Source organism: Callithrix jacchus, chromosome 7, assembly GCF_049354715.1.
Source record: "Callithrix jacchus isolate 240 chromosome 7, calJac240_pri, whole genome shotgun sequence".
Lineage (NCBI taxonomy): Eukaryota > Metazoa > Chordata > Mammalia > Primates > Cebidae > Callithrix > Callithrix jacchus.
This window is the reverse complement of record NC_133508.1, coordinates 146721489-146735856: the sequence shown is the minus strand read 5'-3', so window position 1 is coordinate 146735856 and position 14368 is coordinate 146721489. Positions and strand designations below refer to the sequence as shown.

Genomic DNA, 14368 nt, shown 5'->3' with positions numbered 1-14368 from the left:
AGGTCCATGTCTCTCCACTCTGCTTTCCCACTGTGCCTTCCACTTTCTTGGGAAGGCTTTTTCCCTTGTTCTTCAACTTGGGTTAGAGTAGCCTATAAGTCTACTCATGAAAATGTGCCTCACTTTATACAAAATATTACCCTCTGTGAATGATGTAAAATCATCCTGCAGTGATATTCTCCTTTCTCTCCACTCTCTCTAAACAGAGAATCTTTTTGATTTGGGTCTCTAATATTGGCATGCGACTATAAATTAAGATTTTTGTACAACGTTTCACAGATGCTTTTACCCCATTTAGTTTGTACTCCTTTTTTTCTTGGACGACTTAGTTAAAAATTTTTTGGGGGTCAAACATGGCAATTTTAGCTTTTGAGGTTACCTAATAAATCACCAATTTATAGACTCATAAAAATTTGGTTGGAGAGAGAACTTCAGAGACCTGCTCACAGAACCTCATCATTGTATGGGAAAGGGAGGCTGCCAGCAGCTGTGGTCACCCTGGGCTGTGCTCCAGGGACGAGGGAACCTCAGTTACTCCACCTAAAACTTGAGATAACTTTACTACTTCTGAGGAATCATCCCGAAAGTTCACAAATCAGGAAAAGATATCTGAATGGGTGCTTTACATTTTGAGAAACTAGGACTCAGACCAAATGGCAGCTAATTTTACTCCAGCCATTTTTAGGAACATCCCCAAAGACTCTGGTGCCACCAGCCTGCCACCTGCAATGTGGTGGCTGGCAGGGGTGGCTCAGGCAAGGCAGCCTCTCTGACTAGGTCCCTGCCGATTGTGAATTAGGAGAGGGCCGTTAGGCTGCAGACTGGCCTCCGGGTGTTTGAAAGCCTATTGTCCCAGGGTCACATTTCTTTCTCTTTTTTGGAGAGGGAGTCTCACTGTGTCACCCAGGCTGAAGTACAGGGGTGCGATCTCGGCTCACTGCAATCTCCACCTCCCAAGTTCAAGAGATTCTCCTGCCTTAGCCTCCCCTGTAGCTGGGATTATAGGCATGTGCCACCACACCTGGCTAACATTTTGTATTTTTAGTAGAGATGGGGTTTCGCCATGTTGGCCAGTCTGGTCTTGAACTCCTGACCTCAGGTAATCTCCTTGCCTCAGCCCCCCAAAGTGCTGGGATTACAGGTGTGAACCACTGAACCTGGCCCCTTGGTCATATTTCTGCAAGTCCTTCTCTGCCCTTCTCAGACATGCAAGGGAAAGTCAGGAGAAGGTGAGAAGGAGGTTTAAAGGAACAGGTGAAAAAGTACCAAAATGGAGAGGGTGGGTGTCACTTGTGAGTGAGGCTGGCTTCCAGCGCCACACAGCTTAAAAGATTGTCAGTGATGTGTGGACAAGGCGTGGCTCTGGTAGTTAAAAAAAAAAAAAATCAATTCTTTACTTGCATCCCAAGCTCTTATTTTGGGAGAATAAACTCCAAATAGTATCTCCTAAGGGAGGTTGATAAATATTTGACCATTAACTGTAGACCAATGTCTCCCTCAAAATGCGATAAATGAAAAATCTAACACTCTCCTTTTTTTCCTGTTCCTTGCTTTTATCCTACCGATTTTGTTAACGTAGTGTGGACTGAGGATGGGTCAGCTTGTGGCTGAGCTTTCTGCCTTCCTGTTTGTAACTGAATTTTTCCAATTAAAAAACATCCCCTTTGTTCTGGCATTGTTGGATACATTATTCCAATATTTTTAACAATGAGGCTGTTCTCATTTCACACCGAACAGCACACAGTGAAGACGGTCAGTGAGAACCAGAGCTACTGTGAAAATTGACAGTGGCCAGCTCAGGCGACAGAGGACAAGAGAGTGGGCTGCACCCACATGGACGAGGCCGATTTTTCACAAGACATGACTTATAAGCAGGAGGATTTGCCTTATGATGGGGACCTCTCCCAGATTAAGATACGTAATGATTACAATTTTACCTCAAAAAAGGATGCCCTTGAAGTTTCAAATCAAATTATTTTCATAGCAGATGACCCTCAAGAGAAGGCTATGCATAACGAGACTTGCAGAAATACCGTTATGACCATGCCCCTGGGTAAAATGACTGGAAATGCTGCCAATGAGAAAAGCGAGGAAGAGAAACAATGCACTGCAACTCCTCATATTCCAGCTAAGGAAGGAGACGCCTCTAAGTCAAGCATTTCAGATATTTTACTCCGTCATCTTTCCAAAGAGCCGTTCTTAAGAGGTCGAGGCATAGATTGTGAAACCCTCCCAGAGATCTCAAATGCTGACAGTTTTGAAGAGGAAGCTATTATTAAAAATATGATTTCATGTTATATTAAGAATTCATGGCCAAAAGAACAAACCCCAGAACTCACTGACCAACTCAAGCCCCAAAGGGATGGTGAAAGCGATAAGCCCAGTTTTCCCACCATGACAGAAGAAAATACCTCTGAATTACATGAGCCAGTGGCTGCTGAAGATAGCAGCCGTCAAGAAAATGTAAATATTTTAACTAAAATCAAGGGTCCAGGTGATAAACAAAACAGTTATCAAGGGCAGGTTCCCCAGAAACAGCAGACTGAAAAAGCAAGTTCGGGCAACACGTTCAAATATGGCCAAGGTCAAGTTCATTACCAGCTGGCTGATTTCTCTAAGATTGCTCCCAAAGTGAAAATTCCTAAAACTAAAATAGTTGATAACCCACTTGCAATAGCTAAACAAGCCAGCTCTTCTTCCAAGTTGAGAGACAAACCTGCTCTTGGGCAAGATATTTTAGAAACCACACGTGAGCCACCCTGTGCTGAAAAACATCATCAAGAGCAGAAAAGGGAAATCACTGAAACTTCACAACAAATCCAGGTAAATGAAACGGTCTCCTGTAAATACGCTAATTGGGACCCCGGCTCATCTCTTTCAGTGTGGGTTTTGGAGGGTGACTAGAGCTTGGTTCTAGTTCCAAGGTTTTATTCAGTACCCTGGGTCACGCTGGGGGAGTGACATGGCTGCTCAGACTCTCGACGTCCTCATGAGAAGCATCAGGGGCTATGCTGACAAAAACACAGACGAGAATAAAATCCATATTCTGCAAGCCGGCATTTGGCTCTCTTCACCTAAACTTAGCTGCCTTTCCTCAGGAGTCATCCCTGGTTCCCTGGCTGGTCCCGAACCTCTTCTCAGGACTTGAGCTCTCTGAGTTCCTGCCTTGCATGGCAATCCCATCTTGACTTACCAACGACCTGCTTGTTTTCATGGCCTCCTTCAATTCCCCCTTGGGCCACGTAACTTTTCGGGTCTCCCAAGTCACGAGCTTTCCCACACTTGTCTGTTTAGTCCTTTCATCAGCGTGTGCACCTCACCTGCTTTGGATCCTAAGAACAGAGGCATCTCGTTCCTCCCCTAGATTCTCAGGCTCTGGAGGGCAGCAACCGTATCTTCGCCTTCCCATTGCCTAACTTCCTCCAGAGGTCTAGCCTTGTGTCTTATGTACATTATGCCCTTAGTTATTAATGCTAAGTTGAATGGAATTAAGATCTTTAATAATGGATTTCAAGCTTGCTATCTTGGTAATCATTTGGTATAAAACTTTGTTAATGGTTAGTTTATGCTATTTCCCCCTTTCCCTTACCCCATCTTCTCACATCCCCCACCAACTTCCCAATGTGCTGAGGCTCAGGACCTAATGGATTATTGAGGCCCAATAGTAAGGTAAATCCATATTAATAACCAAAATAAACATTTTAGTTGTTTGAGACTTTGCCTAGACTGCCTGGTCTTTCTTTTGAGCCTTGTAGGAAGGCGTTCTGGACTGAACCACACTGCCTGTCTCCATTTCTATTCTCTCTCTCTTCTTTTCTGTAACCTAACCTTGGAAGTAATTTTTCTCTTTTCTTTCTTAAAATTTCCATTTCCATTCTCATTCCTTAGCTCCCCTCTCTTTCAGCTGAATGCTCTGGGGCGTTTGAGCAAAACCCCCTACATCCAAACCTGAGCCAACAGCCCACCTGGCCATGACAGAATTGCTCTCTAAGTCTGAGAGAAAGCTACACCCCCGTGGTATTGGGAGCTGTTGGGGTTCCTTGTGCTGGTTGCCGGAGAACGTCCTCGTTGTGTCCTGTTCTCAGTGCCCGTGGTTAGGAGCAGATGGATATCAGGCTCATCTTCCTCTGGTATGGGGTTTGAGGTCACGTATCTGATTTTTTTCTAGTCCTGTCAATTCAGATTGGAGAATTGACCTGGCAAGTTTTATATCCATCATATAGTTGAGATCCTCAGAGTAACTCCCTGAGGTAGGTTCACTTGCTATTCCCATTTTCCTGCTGAGGAATTGGAAGCTTATAAGTGGATGAGGCAATTGCTTGGGTCGCCCAGCAAGTCAGTGTCAGAGTGGAACTCAGCCTTGGCATCATGGCCCTGGTTCTTGACTACAACACTGGCTGCGTCTATGATGACCGAACATGTTGAGTCGTTCTGAATAGTCATGTCATTGATCAATATCAACAGTAATGTTTTCTTACCCTTTAATTGTGCAGATGGAGCCTACAGTACAAATCCACCAAGAACTTCTCAAAGGTACTAACATTTTCATGTTTTGCTTTTGTCTTTTTGAGATAGGGTCTCACTCTGTCGCCCAGGCTAAAGTATAGTGGCACAATCTCAGCTTATTGTAGCCTCGACCTCCTGGGCTCAAGTGATCCTCCTACCTCATCCTCCCAAGTAGTTGGGATTACAGATGCATGCCACCACACCTAGATAATTTTTTTTTTTTTCTAGAAGTGGGCACTCACTTTGTTGCTGAGGCTGGTCTTGAACTCCTGGCTTCAAGAACAGCCTGCCTTGGCCTCCCAAAGTGTAGGGATTACAGGTGTGAGCCACTGTGCCTGGCATAGATATATATTTTGAAAAAAATATTTTTTCTAAAAAACAGCAAGTGGTGGTAACTGCAGCAGCTCTCTGTTTTCGGTACTTAGTAAAACTGTGATAAGTTGAGATGAATGGTAGCCCAAGTGTGTTCCTTCTTGTATAGGAATAGAATCTGAGGCGAGTCTCTCTAAGCTGTCACCAACCTCTCAGAAAGGCACTTCTTACATATTTCAAAAGTTATCCCAAGGGAAACAGATGCGTCAGAAGTTAAAAGAACAGACGGATCCACTGAAGACTAAAGTAATAGTTTTAAAGCTTGTTATAAACAATACAAGTAACCAAATTCATACATGAGACACCATGCTATTAGGGAGAGACTGGAATTTTTTTCACTGCGGGTACAAGAATTTTCCAAAAGAATAAAAAGGGGTTCTCCTTATCATTTGCAAGACAAGAAGCTGGTAATAAATTGTGTCCTGTTTTAAATCTTGATTGGAGAATTCGGCTTGGATAAAGACAAATGACTTGATAGTGCCATGTTTTCTCAACAGTGGCGGAAGTGGAAATGTTTTGCTGAAGATTAAACCATCTTTGTTTATGGGGGCTAAAAGAGCATAGAATTCTGTTTTTGTATCTATTTAACCCTCTTTCCTTCTCAGGGGATCTAGTACTCATGGCTATTACTCCTTGCCAGTTACTCATAATTAATCTGATACCACAGTAGGTTCAAGAGGAGAACGCATAATCAGTTATAAAGGGTGGGCCTGTCATGGTTGATGGGTTCCGGTGGATTGAGGTTATAAAAATCTCCATTGTCTGGAAATTAAATATGATTTTGAATACTTATAAAATGAACCTCGAAGCAGTGTTTTTCAGGTCAAATTATTTTACTTTCACATCCTTGCTAGTTGCTGCATTTAATCAAACCATTAATTTATGTCATCATCACAGCAGCCTTGTCAGTGCCAGGGTCATGGGAAGTGGGGTGGGGCAATGGGATTAAGGCTGAGGCTTGGAGAACCAGAAATATGCTGACGTCGAAGATGTACTTGAGGCTGTTGGCTCATGAACAAGGCAGGAGGTCAAAAGTTCTGACACAGAAACAAGCAAGGTTTAGGGCAGGCTGTGCTTCAGAAACCCAGCAGCCTGGACAAAAACTGGGGGACCCACATGCTAAACGCACAGTTGATTATTCACTCATTCATCATATTAATTAAATCATTCGTTTAACAAACATTTGTCAGCCATTTTCTACGTCCCGGACCCTGTACTAGGTACTAGGGATTGAAGATGAAGAAACAATCTTTTTTCAAGTGGCTTGTAGTCTCTTAGGAACAATGGACTGGTAAACAGGTAACTCAAATGCAGCTGGAGAAATGTTACAGAGAATGCTGATGGCAGCCTAGAAGAGGCTTACCTTGCCAGTGAGGGGACATGTCAAAGGCTTCCTGGAAGTCACTTCTGAGCTGGGTGTTACAGGAGGAATAGGAATGAGCTTGGCAGAAGGGGACCAAGCGGTATTCCAGAAAAAGGACACAGCAGGTGCAATGGCACAGCGTTGAGGAGGTGCTGCCAGCATGAGGGGTTGTGGGCACTGTGATTTACCATACTGTGCTTGAGAGCATGCAGTGACATGGGGGTCGGGAGGAGATGGGAGAGGTGGACAGGGGCACATCACGAAGGCCCTTAAGCCATGCCAAGGAGTTAGATTTCATCCTGAGGCTGAGAAATTGGGCAGCATTGAAGGGTTTTTTTTGTTTTGTTTTGTTTTGTTTTGTTTTTTGCCAAGACAGGGTCTCATTCTGTCACCCAAGCTGGAGTGCAGTGGCATGATCTCAGCTCACTGCAACCTCTGCTCCCTGGGTTCAAGCGATTCTCCTGCCTCAGCCTCCTGAGTAGCTGGGATTACAGGTGTGCACCACCACACCTGGTTAAATTTTGTATTTTTAGTGGAGACCGGGTTTCACCACATTGGCCAGGCTAGTCTCAAACTCCTGATTTCAGGGTGATCCACCTGCTTCAGCTTCCCAAAGTGTTGGGATTACAGCTGTGAGTCACCACACCAGGCCTCTTTGAAGGTTTTCAAGCTGACAAATGGGAAGCACTGTGGGCGCAAGGCTGAAGGCACAGAGATTGGTTAGGAAGCCAGAGTCCAGGTAACAAGTCATTAGTGCCTGAATCAAGGCTGGCAATGAGGATGGAGATGGAGACAAATGTGGGGGTTTAGGGAGATGGTGGCAGATGGAAAGGGCTGACTAGAGGAAGGAAAGAGGCTTGGATGAGCTCCAGATTTCTGGCTTGAGTAATCAAGGTCAGGAATAAAAGCAGAGGATCCCGTCGAGAATGGACGTGGAAGGCAGGCAGGAGGCAAGATGTCAAGTTCAGTTTGGGGCATTTTGAGTTTGAGCTACCTTTGGGACATCTAAGTGGAGAGGTCCAGTCGGCAGTTAGACCAGTGGATCTGGCCTACAGAGCTGTTCGGGTGAGAATGTAGATTTGGGCATAGTTATGGGTTAATGCTCTGGAGTGGATGAGACGGCAAAATATGCAGAGTAGGAAGTGAAGAGGGTCCAGGAGAGACTTGAGAGAAATGGCAGCTGAGGAGGAGCAGAGGTGCAGAAGCCAAGAGAAAAGAGGGTTTGAAGGAGAGGGGAGTGGACCCAAACAAGAAGTGCATTGGATTTGGCAATCAACAGGGTCCTTGGCAAGCCTGGTTTTGAATGAAGTGGTAAACCTGGAAGCCAGATTGCAGGGATTATGGAGTAAACAATAGATAAGCAAGATCTCTAGATAGCTAGGATTTCAGAAATTGGAAGAACACAGGATTTTTAAAGGGCCAAGCAAAACAGAGAAAACTGGTTCAGGCATGAGCCTTCAGAAGCCTCGATGTGGGAAGCTGCTTCCTGATGTTATCAGGTATGTGGGGATCCCTGCTGACTCAGAGCAGAGTAAAGGTGGCTCCTGACAGTATCAGCCAGTGGTCTGGGACATCTGGGCCCAGGTGGTTCAGTACTGAAAGAAGACAGGGCTACAGGCAACCGCCTCAGCCCGAGCAGCACCACACAGCGGAAAGCATTTGGATTTTGGAGCAGATGTCCCACTTCCACTTACTGGTTACACAACTGCAGACATGTTGCAGCGCGTCTTCCCTCTCAGAGGTGTTATGAGAATTCAGTGATGCACATTTCTGCCTAGAAAACCGTGCCCTATCTTCTGCAGCATAACACAATTTAAATTCCAAGATCCTGAATTAGAATTCATAATTAGCTTTTTTCCCTTTTCTTTTTTTTTTTTTTTTTTTTTGAGACAGAGTCTTGCTCTGTTGCCAGGCGCCAGGCTGGAGTGCAGTCACACGATCTCAGCTCACTGCAACCTCCGCCTCCTGGGTTCAAGCAATTCTTCTGCCTCAGCCTCCTGAGTAGCTGGGATTACAGGTGCGCACAACCATGCCCAGCTAATTTTTGTATTTTTCAGTAGAGATGGGGTTTCACCATATTGGCCAGGATGGTCTTGATCTCTTGACCTTGTGATCCGCCCACCTCGGCCTCCCAAAGTGCTAGGATTACAGGCATGAACCACCGTGCCCGGCCGCTTTTTTCTCTTTTCTCCCTTGAACACCTAATTCCCCCTCATGGCTTCACTTGCCATTTTCAGGCTTCCAGTTCCTTAATTTCTTGGTCTAACTTCTCATCTATAGCACAAATGTTTGTGTCTGTCTTCACTTTGGGCACCCCACCCTCACTGCAAACTCTACCTTTCCAACATTGATATCTTCGAGCCTGTTAGCCTTTCCAAATTCCTCGGTTTAGTCAGGCCTACCACATTCTTCTCACTTCCCAAGCTTAGACACTTAAGCATTCTCTATGGGATTTACAGTGTCATTCAGGGTTCTGGCAGGGACCAGATGGTTACTCAAATGGGGCGCCTGAGGAGAGCTGAACAAAGGCATTGTTTTACAACAGGGTGGGCAAAGCTAAGGGAAACCAGTGAGGGATGGAAAAGCATCTCCTGGAAGGACCCTGGGGAGCTCTCCTTTGTCCTGAAGGAGCAGAGGAAAGGCAGGTCCTGGAGCCTAGGAGAGCTGTCACTGTGGGAGTAGCTGACAAGCCTTGTGGCTTTTGATGGAGAGAGGGAGTCAACTCCATGATGGCACAGGGAGGAAAAAAAAGACTCCCATCTCATCCTCCAACACCTCTCTCCTGCTGTTGCCTTCCATTGACTAAAAATAACCAAAGCCAGGGCACAGGGGAGCCTGTGGTGCAGTCCATTAAAAGTCAGCACGGAGAAAGATGGAGGATGAACCTGGGAAAAATGAAAAGCATCTGCCACACTTGCCATTTTTAATATTCCCTTTAGCCAATATGTTTCCGAACTCTTATTTGTTTTTAATATTAATAAGAATTGGCTGGGATTGGTGGCTCCTGCCTGTAATCCTAGCACTTTGGGAGGCCAAGGCAGGCGGATTACCTGAGGTCAGGAGTTTGAGACCAGCCTGGCCAATATGGTGAAACCCTGTCTCTACTAAAAATACAAAAATTAGCCTGAAGTGGTGGTGTGCGCCAGTAATCCCAGCTACTTGGGTGACTGAGGCAGGATAATTGCTTGAACTTGGGAGGCGGATGTTACAGTGAGCCAAGATCGCACCACTGCACTCCAGCTTGGGTGACAGAGCGAGAGACTTCATCTCAAATAAAAAAAATTATAAGAATTACTATCTGTTGAGTATTCACTATACTCCTGGCACAATGCATTATCTCATTTAGCTTTTTAAATATGAGGCAAGGAGTATTATCTTAATTTTACAGATGTAGAAACTGAAGTTTAGAGAGTTCAAGTTTACTAAAATCATACAGTGAGTAAGTGACAGAGTCCGAAATTGAACCCAGTTGTGCCTGATTCCGTAAGCTCACCGAGGTATGTTTCTGCCCTGGGCAATTTCTCTCCTGGTCCAGGCCCTCCAGAGCATCCTTTAAGCCTGACTTAATTTGCACTGCATCCACTGGGCCTTGGCAAAGGTATCTATCTATCTATCCCCAAGCCAGAGCTCTTGAGCTCATATCTACATCTATAGATATAGATAGATAGAAAGAGAGATGGAATCTCACTCTGTCACCCAGGCTGGAGTGCAACGGCATGATCTCGGCTCACTGCAACCTCTGCCTCTCAGGCTCAAGTGATTCTCCTGCCTTAACCTCCTGGGTAGCTGGGATTACAGGCATACACCATCATGTCCAGATAATTTTTGTATTTTTAATAGAGATGGGGTTTTCGGGTTTCACCATTTTGGCCAGGCCAGTCTTGAACTACTGACCTCAAGTGATCTGCCCGCCTCAGCCTTTCAAAGTGCTAGGAATATAGGCATGAGCCACCATTTCTGGCCTTTGGCAAAGTACTCTAAGCCACAGTCTCTTATCTCAATAGAATAACATCTCTAAGACCAGGGACTGTGCCTAATATAATTTTTTAATCTCACACTTCTGGTCCAAGGGCAGACATAGGCAGTGCTCAGGGAACGTTCAGTGACTGGGGATGTGAGACCAAAGCCTCCATACATCTTCAACATGCCCCTGCCCTGCACAGTTGAAACATTTGTCTGCCCACGGCTGCATGCAGTGACGTCTGGGAGATTCATTAACAGCTTTGGCTAAATCTTCCTGCTCCTTCCCCATCTCATCCGCCAATTCCCCACAGACTGAAACCCAGGCCCTGTAACTACAGTTCCTTTTTAAGATCTGCGTGGCTTCAGACATATTGCTAGAGCTCCAATTTCCTCCCTTGTAAAACTGGCATAATAACATATACTTTACCGCATTTACCACATTGATGTGTGCATTAAATAAGATGAGGAATGGGAAAATGCTTTGTAAGCTAAGAACCATTCTGCAAATACATAGGATTATGAATGTCGCACTAAGGAAGGCCAGAGGCCTCCGAGTGGGTTCTGAGAGAGAAATCAGAAGTAACTACACGTTTGAGCTTTGTGCTGTGAGGGCTTGTGAATGTTGAGATGATCCTTGGGTTGTCCGTAGTTTAGATGTCAGACTCTGAGACAAAGCAACTGATACTGCAGGGAGAACGACAGCTCCATTTTGACACGACTGTAGAGTACGCCTGCATTGTATTTTTGGGAAAACAATTACACACACAGGCTTGCATGTGAATAATTCCAGTGACTTCACTGCTGCAGGTCCTGGAGAAACTGCAGGGACGTCTTGAACTGCTGGAGCAGAACTTTCTGGCCACCAAGGACAAGCATCTGACTTTGCAGCAGCGAGTCCACAAGCACGAGTCAACAATTGTTGGTGACTTTGATCCGGAAAGGTCAGGTTTAAAGCAATTGTGTAAAGTGGAGGGGTAAAAGGTGACCTCCTTCAGGTGGGATTCTGGTGTGGCTGCTGGCTTAGTGCTTGGAGAGCCACTGGTTTAGGGTCAGCAAAAACTGTGTCACCAATGAACAAAGTGTCACCTCATGCCACAGACAGCATGAAGGACCCGCTGAGTATAAGGTACTGTGTTGGACACTGATCAGATGGAGCACCCAGAATGAACAATTGCCTCCTGGGACAAAGGCATTGGGCCAAAATTTTATAATGTCATTTATAATAACATCCAATTTGTTGGATGTCATTGTAATTGGTTTGGAGACCCAGAGGAGTGTAAGAAAACCCTGGAAAGCCTCACATGATAACTAGAACTACAGAGGGCCCTCTTCTCAAGTTCTCCTCTCCTCTCCCTCTCAGCTTTTTCCGCTCTTCTCTCTCCTCACACCCGCCTTCATTGTCTTTGCCTGGTTCTCTCTTGTGTCCCTCTCTTTCTCCTTTTTTCTTTTTTTTTAAAGACACAGTCTTACTCTGTTGCCCAGGCTGGAGTGCAGTGGCACTATCTTGGCTCACCACAGCTTCTGCCTCAGCCTCCTGAGTAGCTGGGACCACAGGCGTGCGCCACCATGCCTGGCTAATTTTTGTATTTTTTAGTAGAGACAGGGTTTCACTGTGTTGGCCAGGCTGGTCTTGAACTCCTGACCTTGTGATCTGCCTGCCTCAGCCTCCCAAAGTGCTGGGATTACAGGTGTGAGCCTCTGCGCCCAGCCTCTTTCCCCTTTTCTTTTCCATTCACTGATATTGCCAAGAGGCACTGGGCGGGAGGGGGTCATTGTAGGGTTGATTGGTGTTGGGGTGAGGGACCTACAAATCCTGACAAAGGAGAAGTGTTAAAGCTTAAAGTTAAATGATTTCTGAGTTATTTCTCTTTAGCATCTTGGACACTCACTCCAAACTTAAGTTTCTAACCGGTGATTTTTAGGGCACTGTATTCTCCTCTCTTCATTCCAAATAATTGTAAGCTGTATTCCAGGACTCAAGGAGAGGATTCTTTCCCTATAATTTCCTGGTATAAATTAAAATAGGCTATTTAGTAGGCTTAATATTTGTAAGTTCAGCCCTTTCTATTCATAGCATTTTAATATGGAATTGTTGTTGCCAAAATTTTTAATGGTTTACATTTCAGTCCTAGCATTCTGTGGTATTTTTCCCCCAAGGTATGGTTTTACTTTTTCAAAATGAATGAAACCTCTGTCTACCTTTATGTCAATACTGAGTAACTAGACAGCAAGCATGGGGTTTTAGTATTGATTTTTCCTAAAGGCTTTTCTTGGGGGCTAGGGGTTTAGAAAGAACTCCACATACTTCCGCTATTTAAAATCTATATAGAGTAAGGGTATTTATTTTCCAAGAAATGTCCTGTTTGGGCAGTGGTTTTAAAGACAGGCTTCTGCGCACATTAAGACCAAAGTTATTCAACATCTTATTTATATCCTAGTTACAACCACAAGGTGCCCGGCACAAGTATAAATAAAAAGAGCTTCAACTGCAGTCACATTCCATATACGGGAGAAGCTTTCAACACAGGGGCGAGGGAGGGACCCGGCCTTCCCCAAATCTCAGCTAAAGCCACCTTGGGACAGGCAAAGACTGATCAGCTCCAGATCGGTTCACTTTTGCTCAAATGGGCATAATGTGACCAGGAACAGAATCCCATACAATGACCAGCTCCAGATCGGTTCACTTTTGCTCAAATGGGCATAATGTGATCAGGAACAGAATCCCATACAATCCTTGGGTTCTTGATATGTTGAGAACCCTCTGGGTGTTGAGTCCAAAGGCTAATGCAGATGGCTTTCTGGAGGGGCAAGAATTCCGCAGATTCATTGACTAGTCCCTTGTTTACATGACCTGCTGTGCTCTTATTAAAGCCTTCTCAGTATTACCTTCACAAGGTAATACACAAAAATATTTGCTTGCATTTCATGCATCTTGCTTATCAGAGTGTAGTCCAATAGTAACTCGATTCTTCCACAAAGTAACAGCAGAAGCCAAGAATTCAAGAAATGGGGTTCTACCTCCATCAACCACTTCCCCCAGAGAGTTTCAGCACAAAATCTTATCTTCTGCTTTACAGAAAAGATCACAACTTCCTCAAAAATGTCTCCTCCATCTCCAGATCCCCATGTTGTCACCTCCTCTCCCTTCCTTAATTTGCTCTCCAACCGCTATAACCATGGCCCTTGAACCCATCTCTTTCTACTACCCTGAGGTCCTGCTCCATCATTTCATTTATTTTATTATTATTATTATTTCTATTTTTTTCCTTGGTCAGCACCAACTTGCTGTATATTATTACTATTATTATTTGAGATGAAGTCTTGCTCCGTTGCCCAGGCAGGAGTGCAGTGGCACGATCTCGGCTCACTGCAACCTCCACCTCCTGAGTTCAAGTGATTTTCCTGCCTCAGTCTCCAGAGTAGCTGGGGTTAAAGGCATGTGCCACCATGCCTGATTAATTTTTTTGTATATTTAGTAGAAACAGTGTTTCACCAGGTTGGCCAGGCTGGTCTTGAACTCCTGACCCCAAGTAATCCGCCCACGTTGGCCTTCCAAAGTCCTGAGATTACAGGTGTGAGCCACCTCCCCCAGCCCTATTTCTTCTAAACTTTCTTTCTTTCTTTTTGTTTTTGAGACGGAGTCTCACTCTGTTACCCAAGCTGGAGTGCAGTGGCACGATCCTGGCTCACTGCAACCTCTGCCTCCTGGGTTCAAGCGATCCTCCCGCCTCAGCCTCCCAAGTAGCTGGGACTACAGGTGCATGCACCACCATGCCTGGCTATTTATTTTTATTTTTAGTGGAGACAGGGTTTCACCATAATGGTCATTCTGGTCTCGAACTCCTGACCTTGTGAACTGCCCGCTTCAGATTCCCAAAGTGCTGGAATTACAGTATGAGCCACCGCTCCCATCGCCTTTTAAACTTTCAGTCTCTCCTTGTCCCCTGCTTCATTCTCTTCTGCCAGCAAGATCACAATATATTTTTCTCTATTTTATTCAATTATCACTTTGTTTTTTTCATGCTAAGATCTTTGTCCCACTACTTATTGAATCGGGCAGCCTTTCCCCACCAACTGAAAAAGCCCTTTATACAGACACAAAACCTCCACGTGTATATAGAACTGTTTCTATTCCATCCATTGATCTATGTTTATATTGCTACG

The 14368-nt window shown here is 44.9% G+C and overlaps 1 protein-coding gene across 1 annotated transcript in view; it reads left to right on the top strand.

The window, feature by feature from the left end:
• Positions 1-1688: 1688 nt before the first annotated feature.
• The window catches only part of AKNAD1 (AKNA domain containing 1), a 36532-nt gene continuing 23852 nt past the window's right edge, over positions 1689-14368 (top strand). Inside the window, exons 1-5 of the mRNA XM_002751166.8 lie at positions 1689-2823; positions 4494-4533; positions 4988-5124; positions 5199-5285; positions 11012-11145. Of these exons, the coding sequence (XP_002751212.3) occupies positions 1834-2823; positions 4494-4533; positions 4988-5124; positions 5199-5285; positions 11012-11145 (1388 nt within the window). The 5' untranslated portion in view covers positions 1689-1833. The remainder of the gene's footprint in view (positions 2824-4493; positions 4534-4987; positions 5125-5198; positions 5286-11011; positions 11146-14368) is intronic.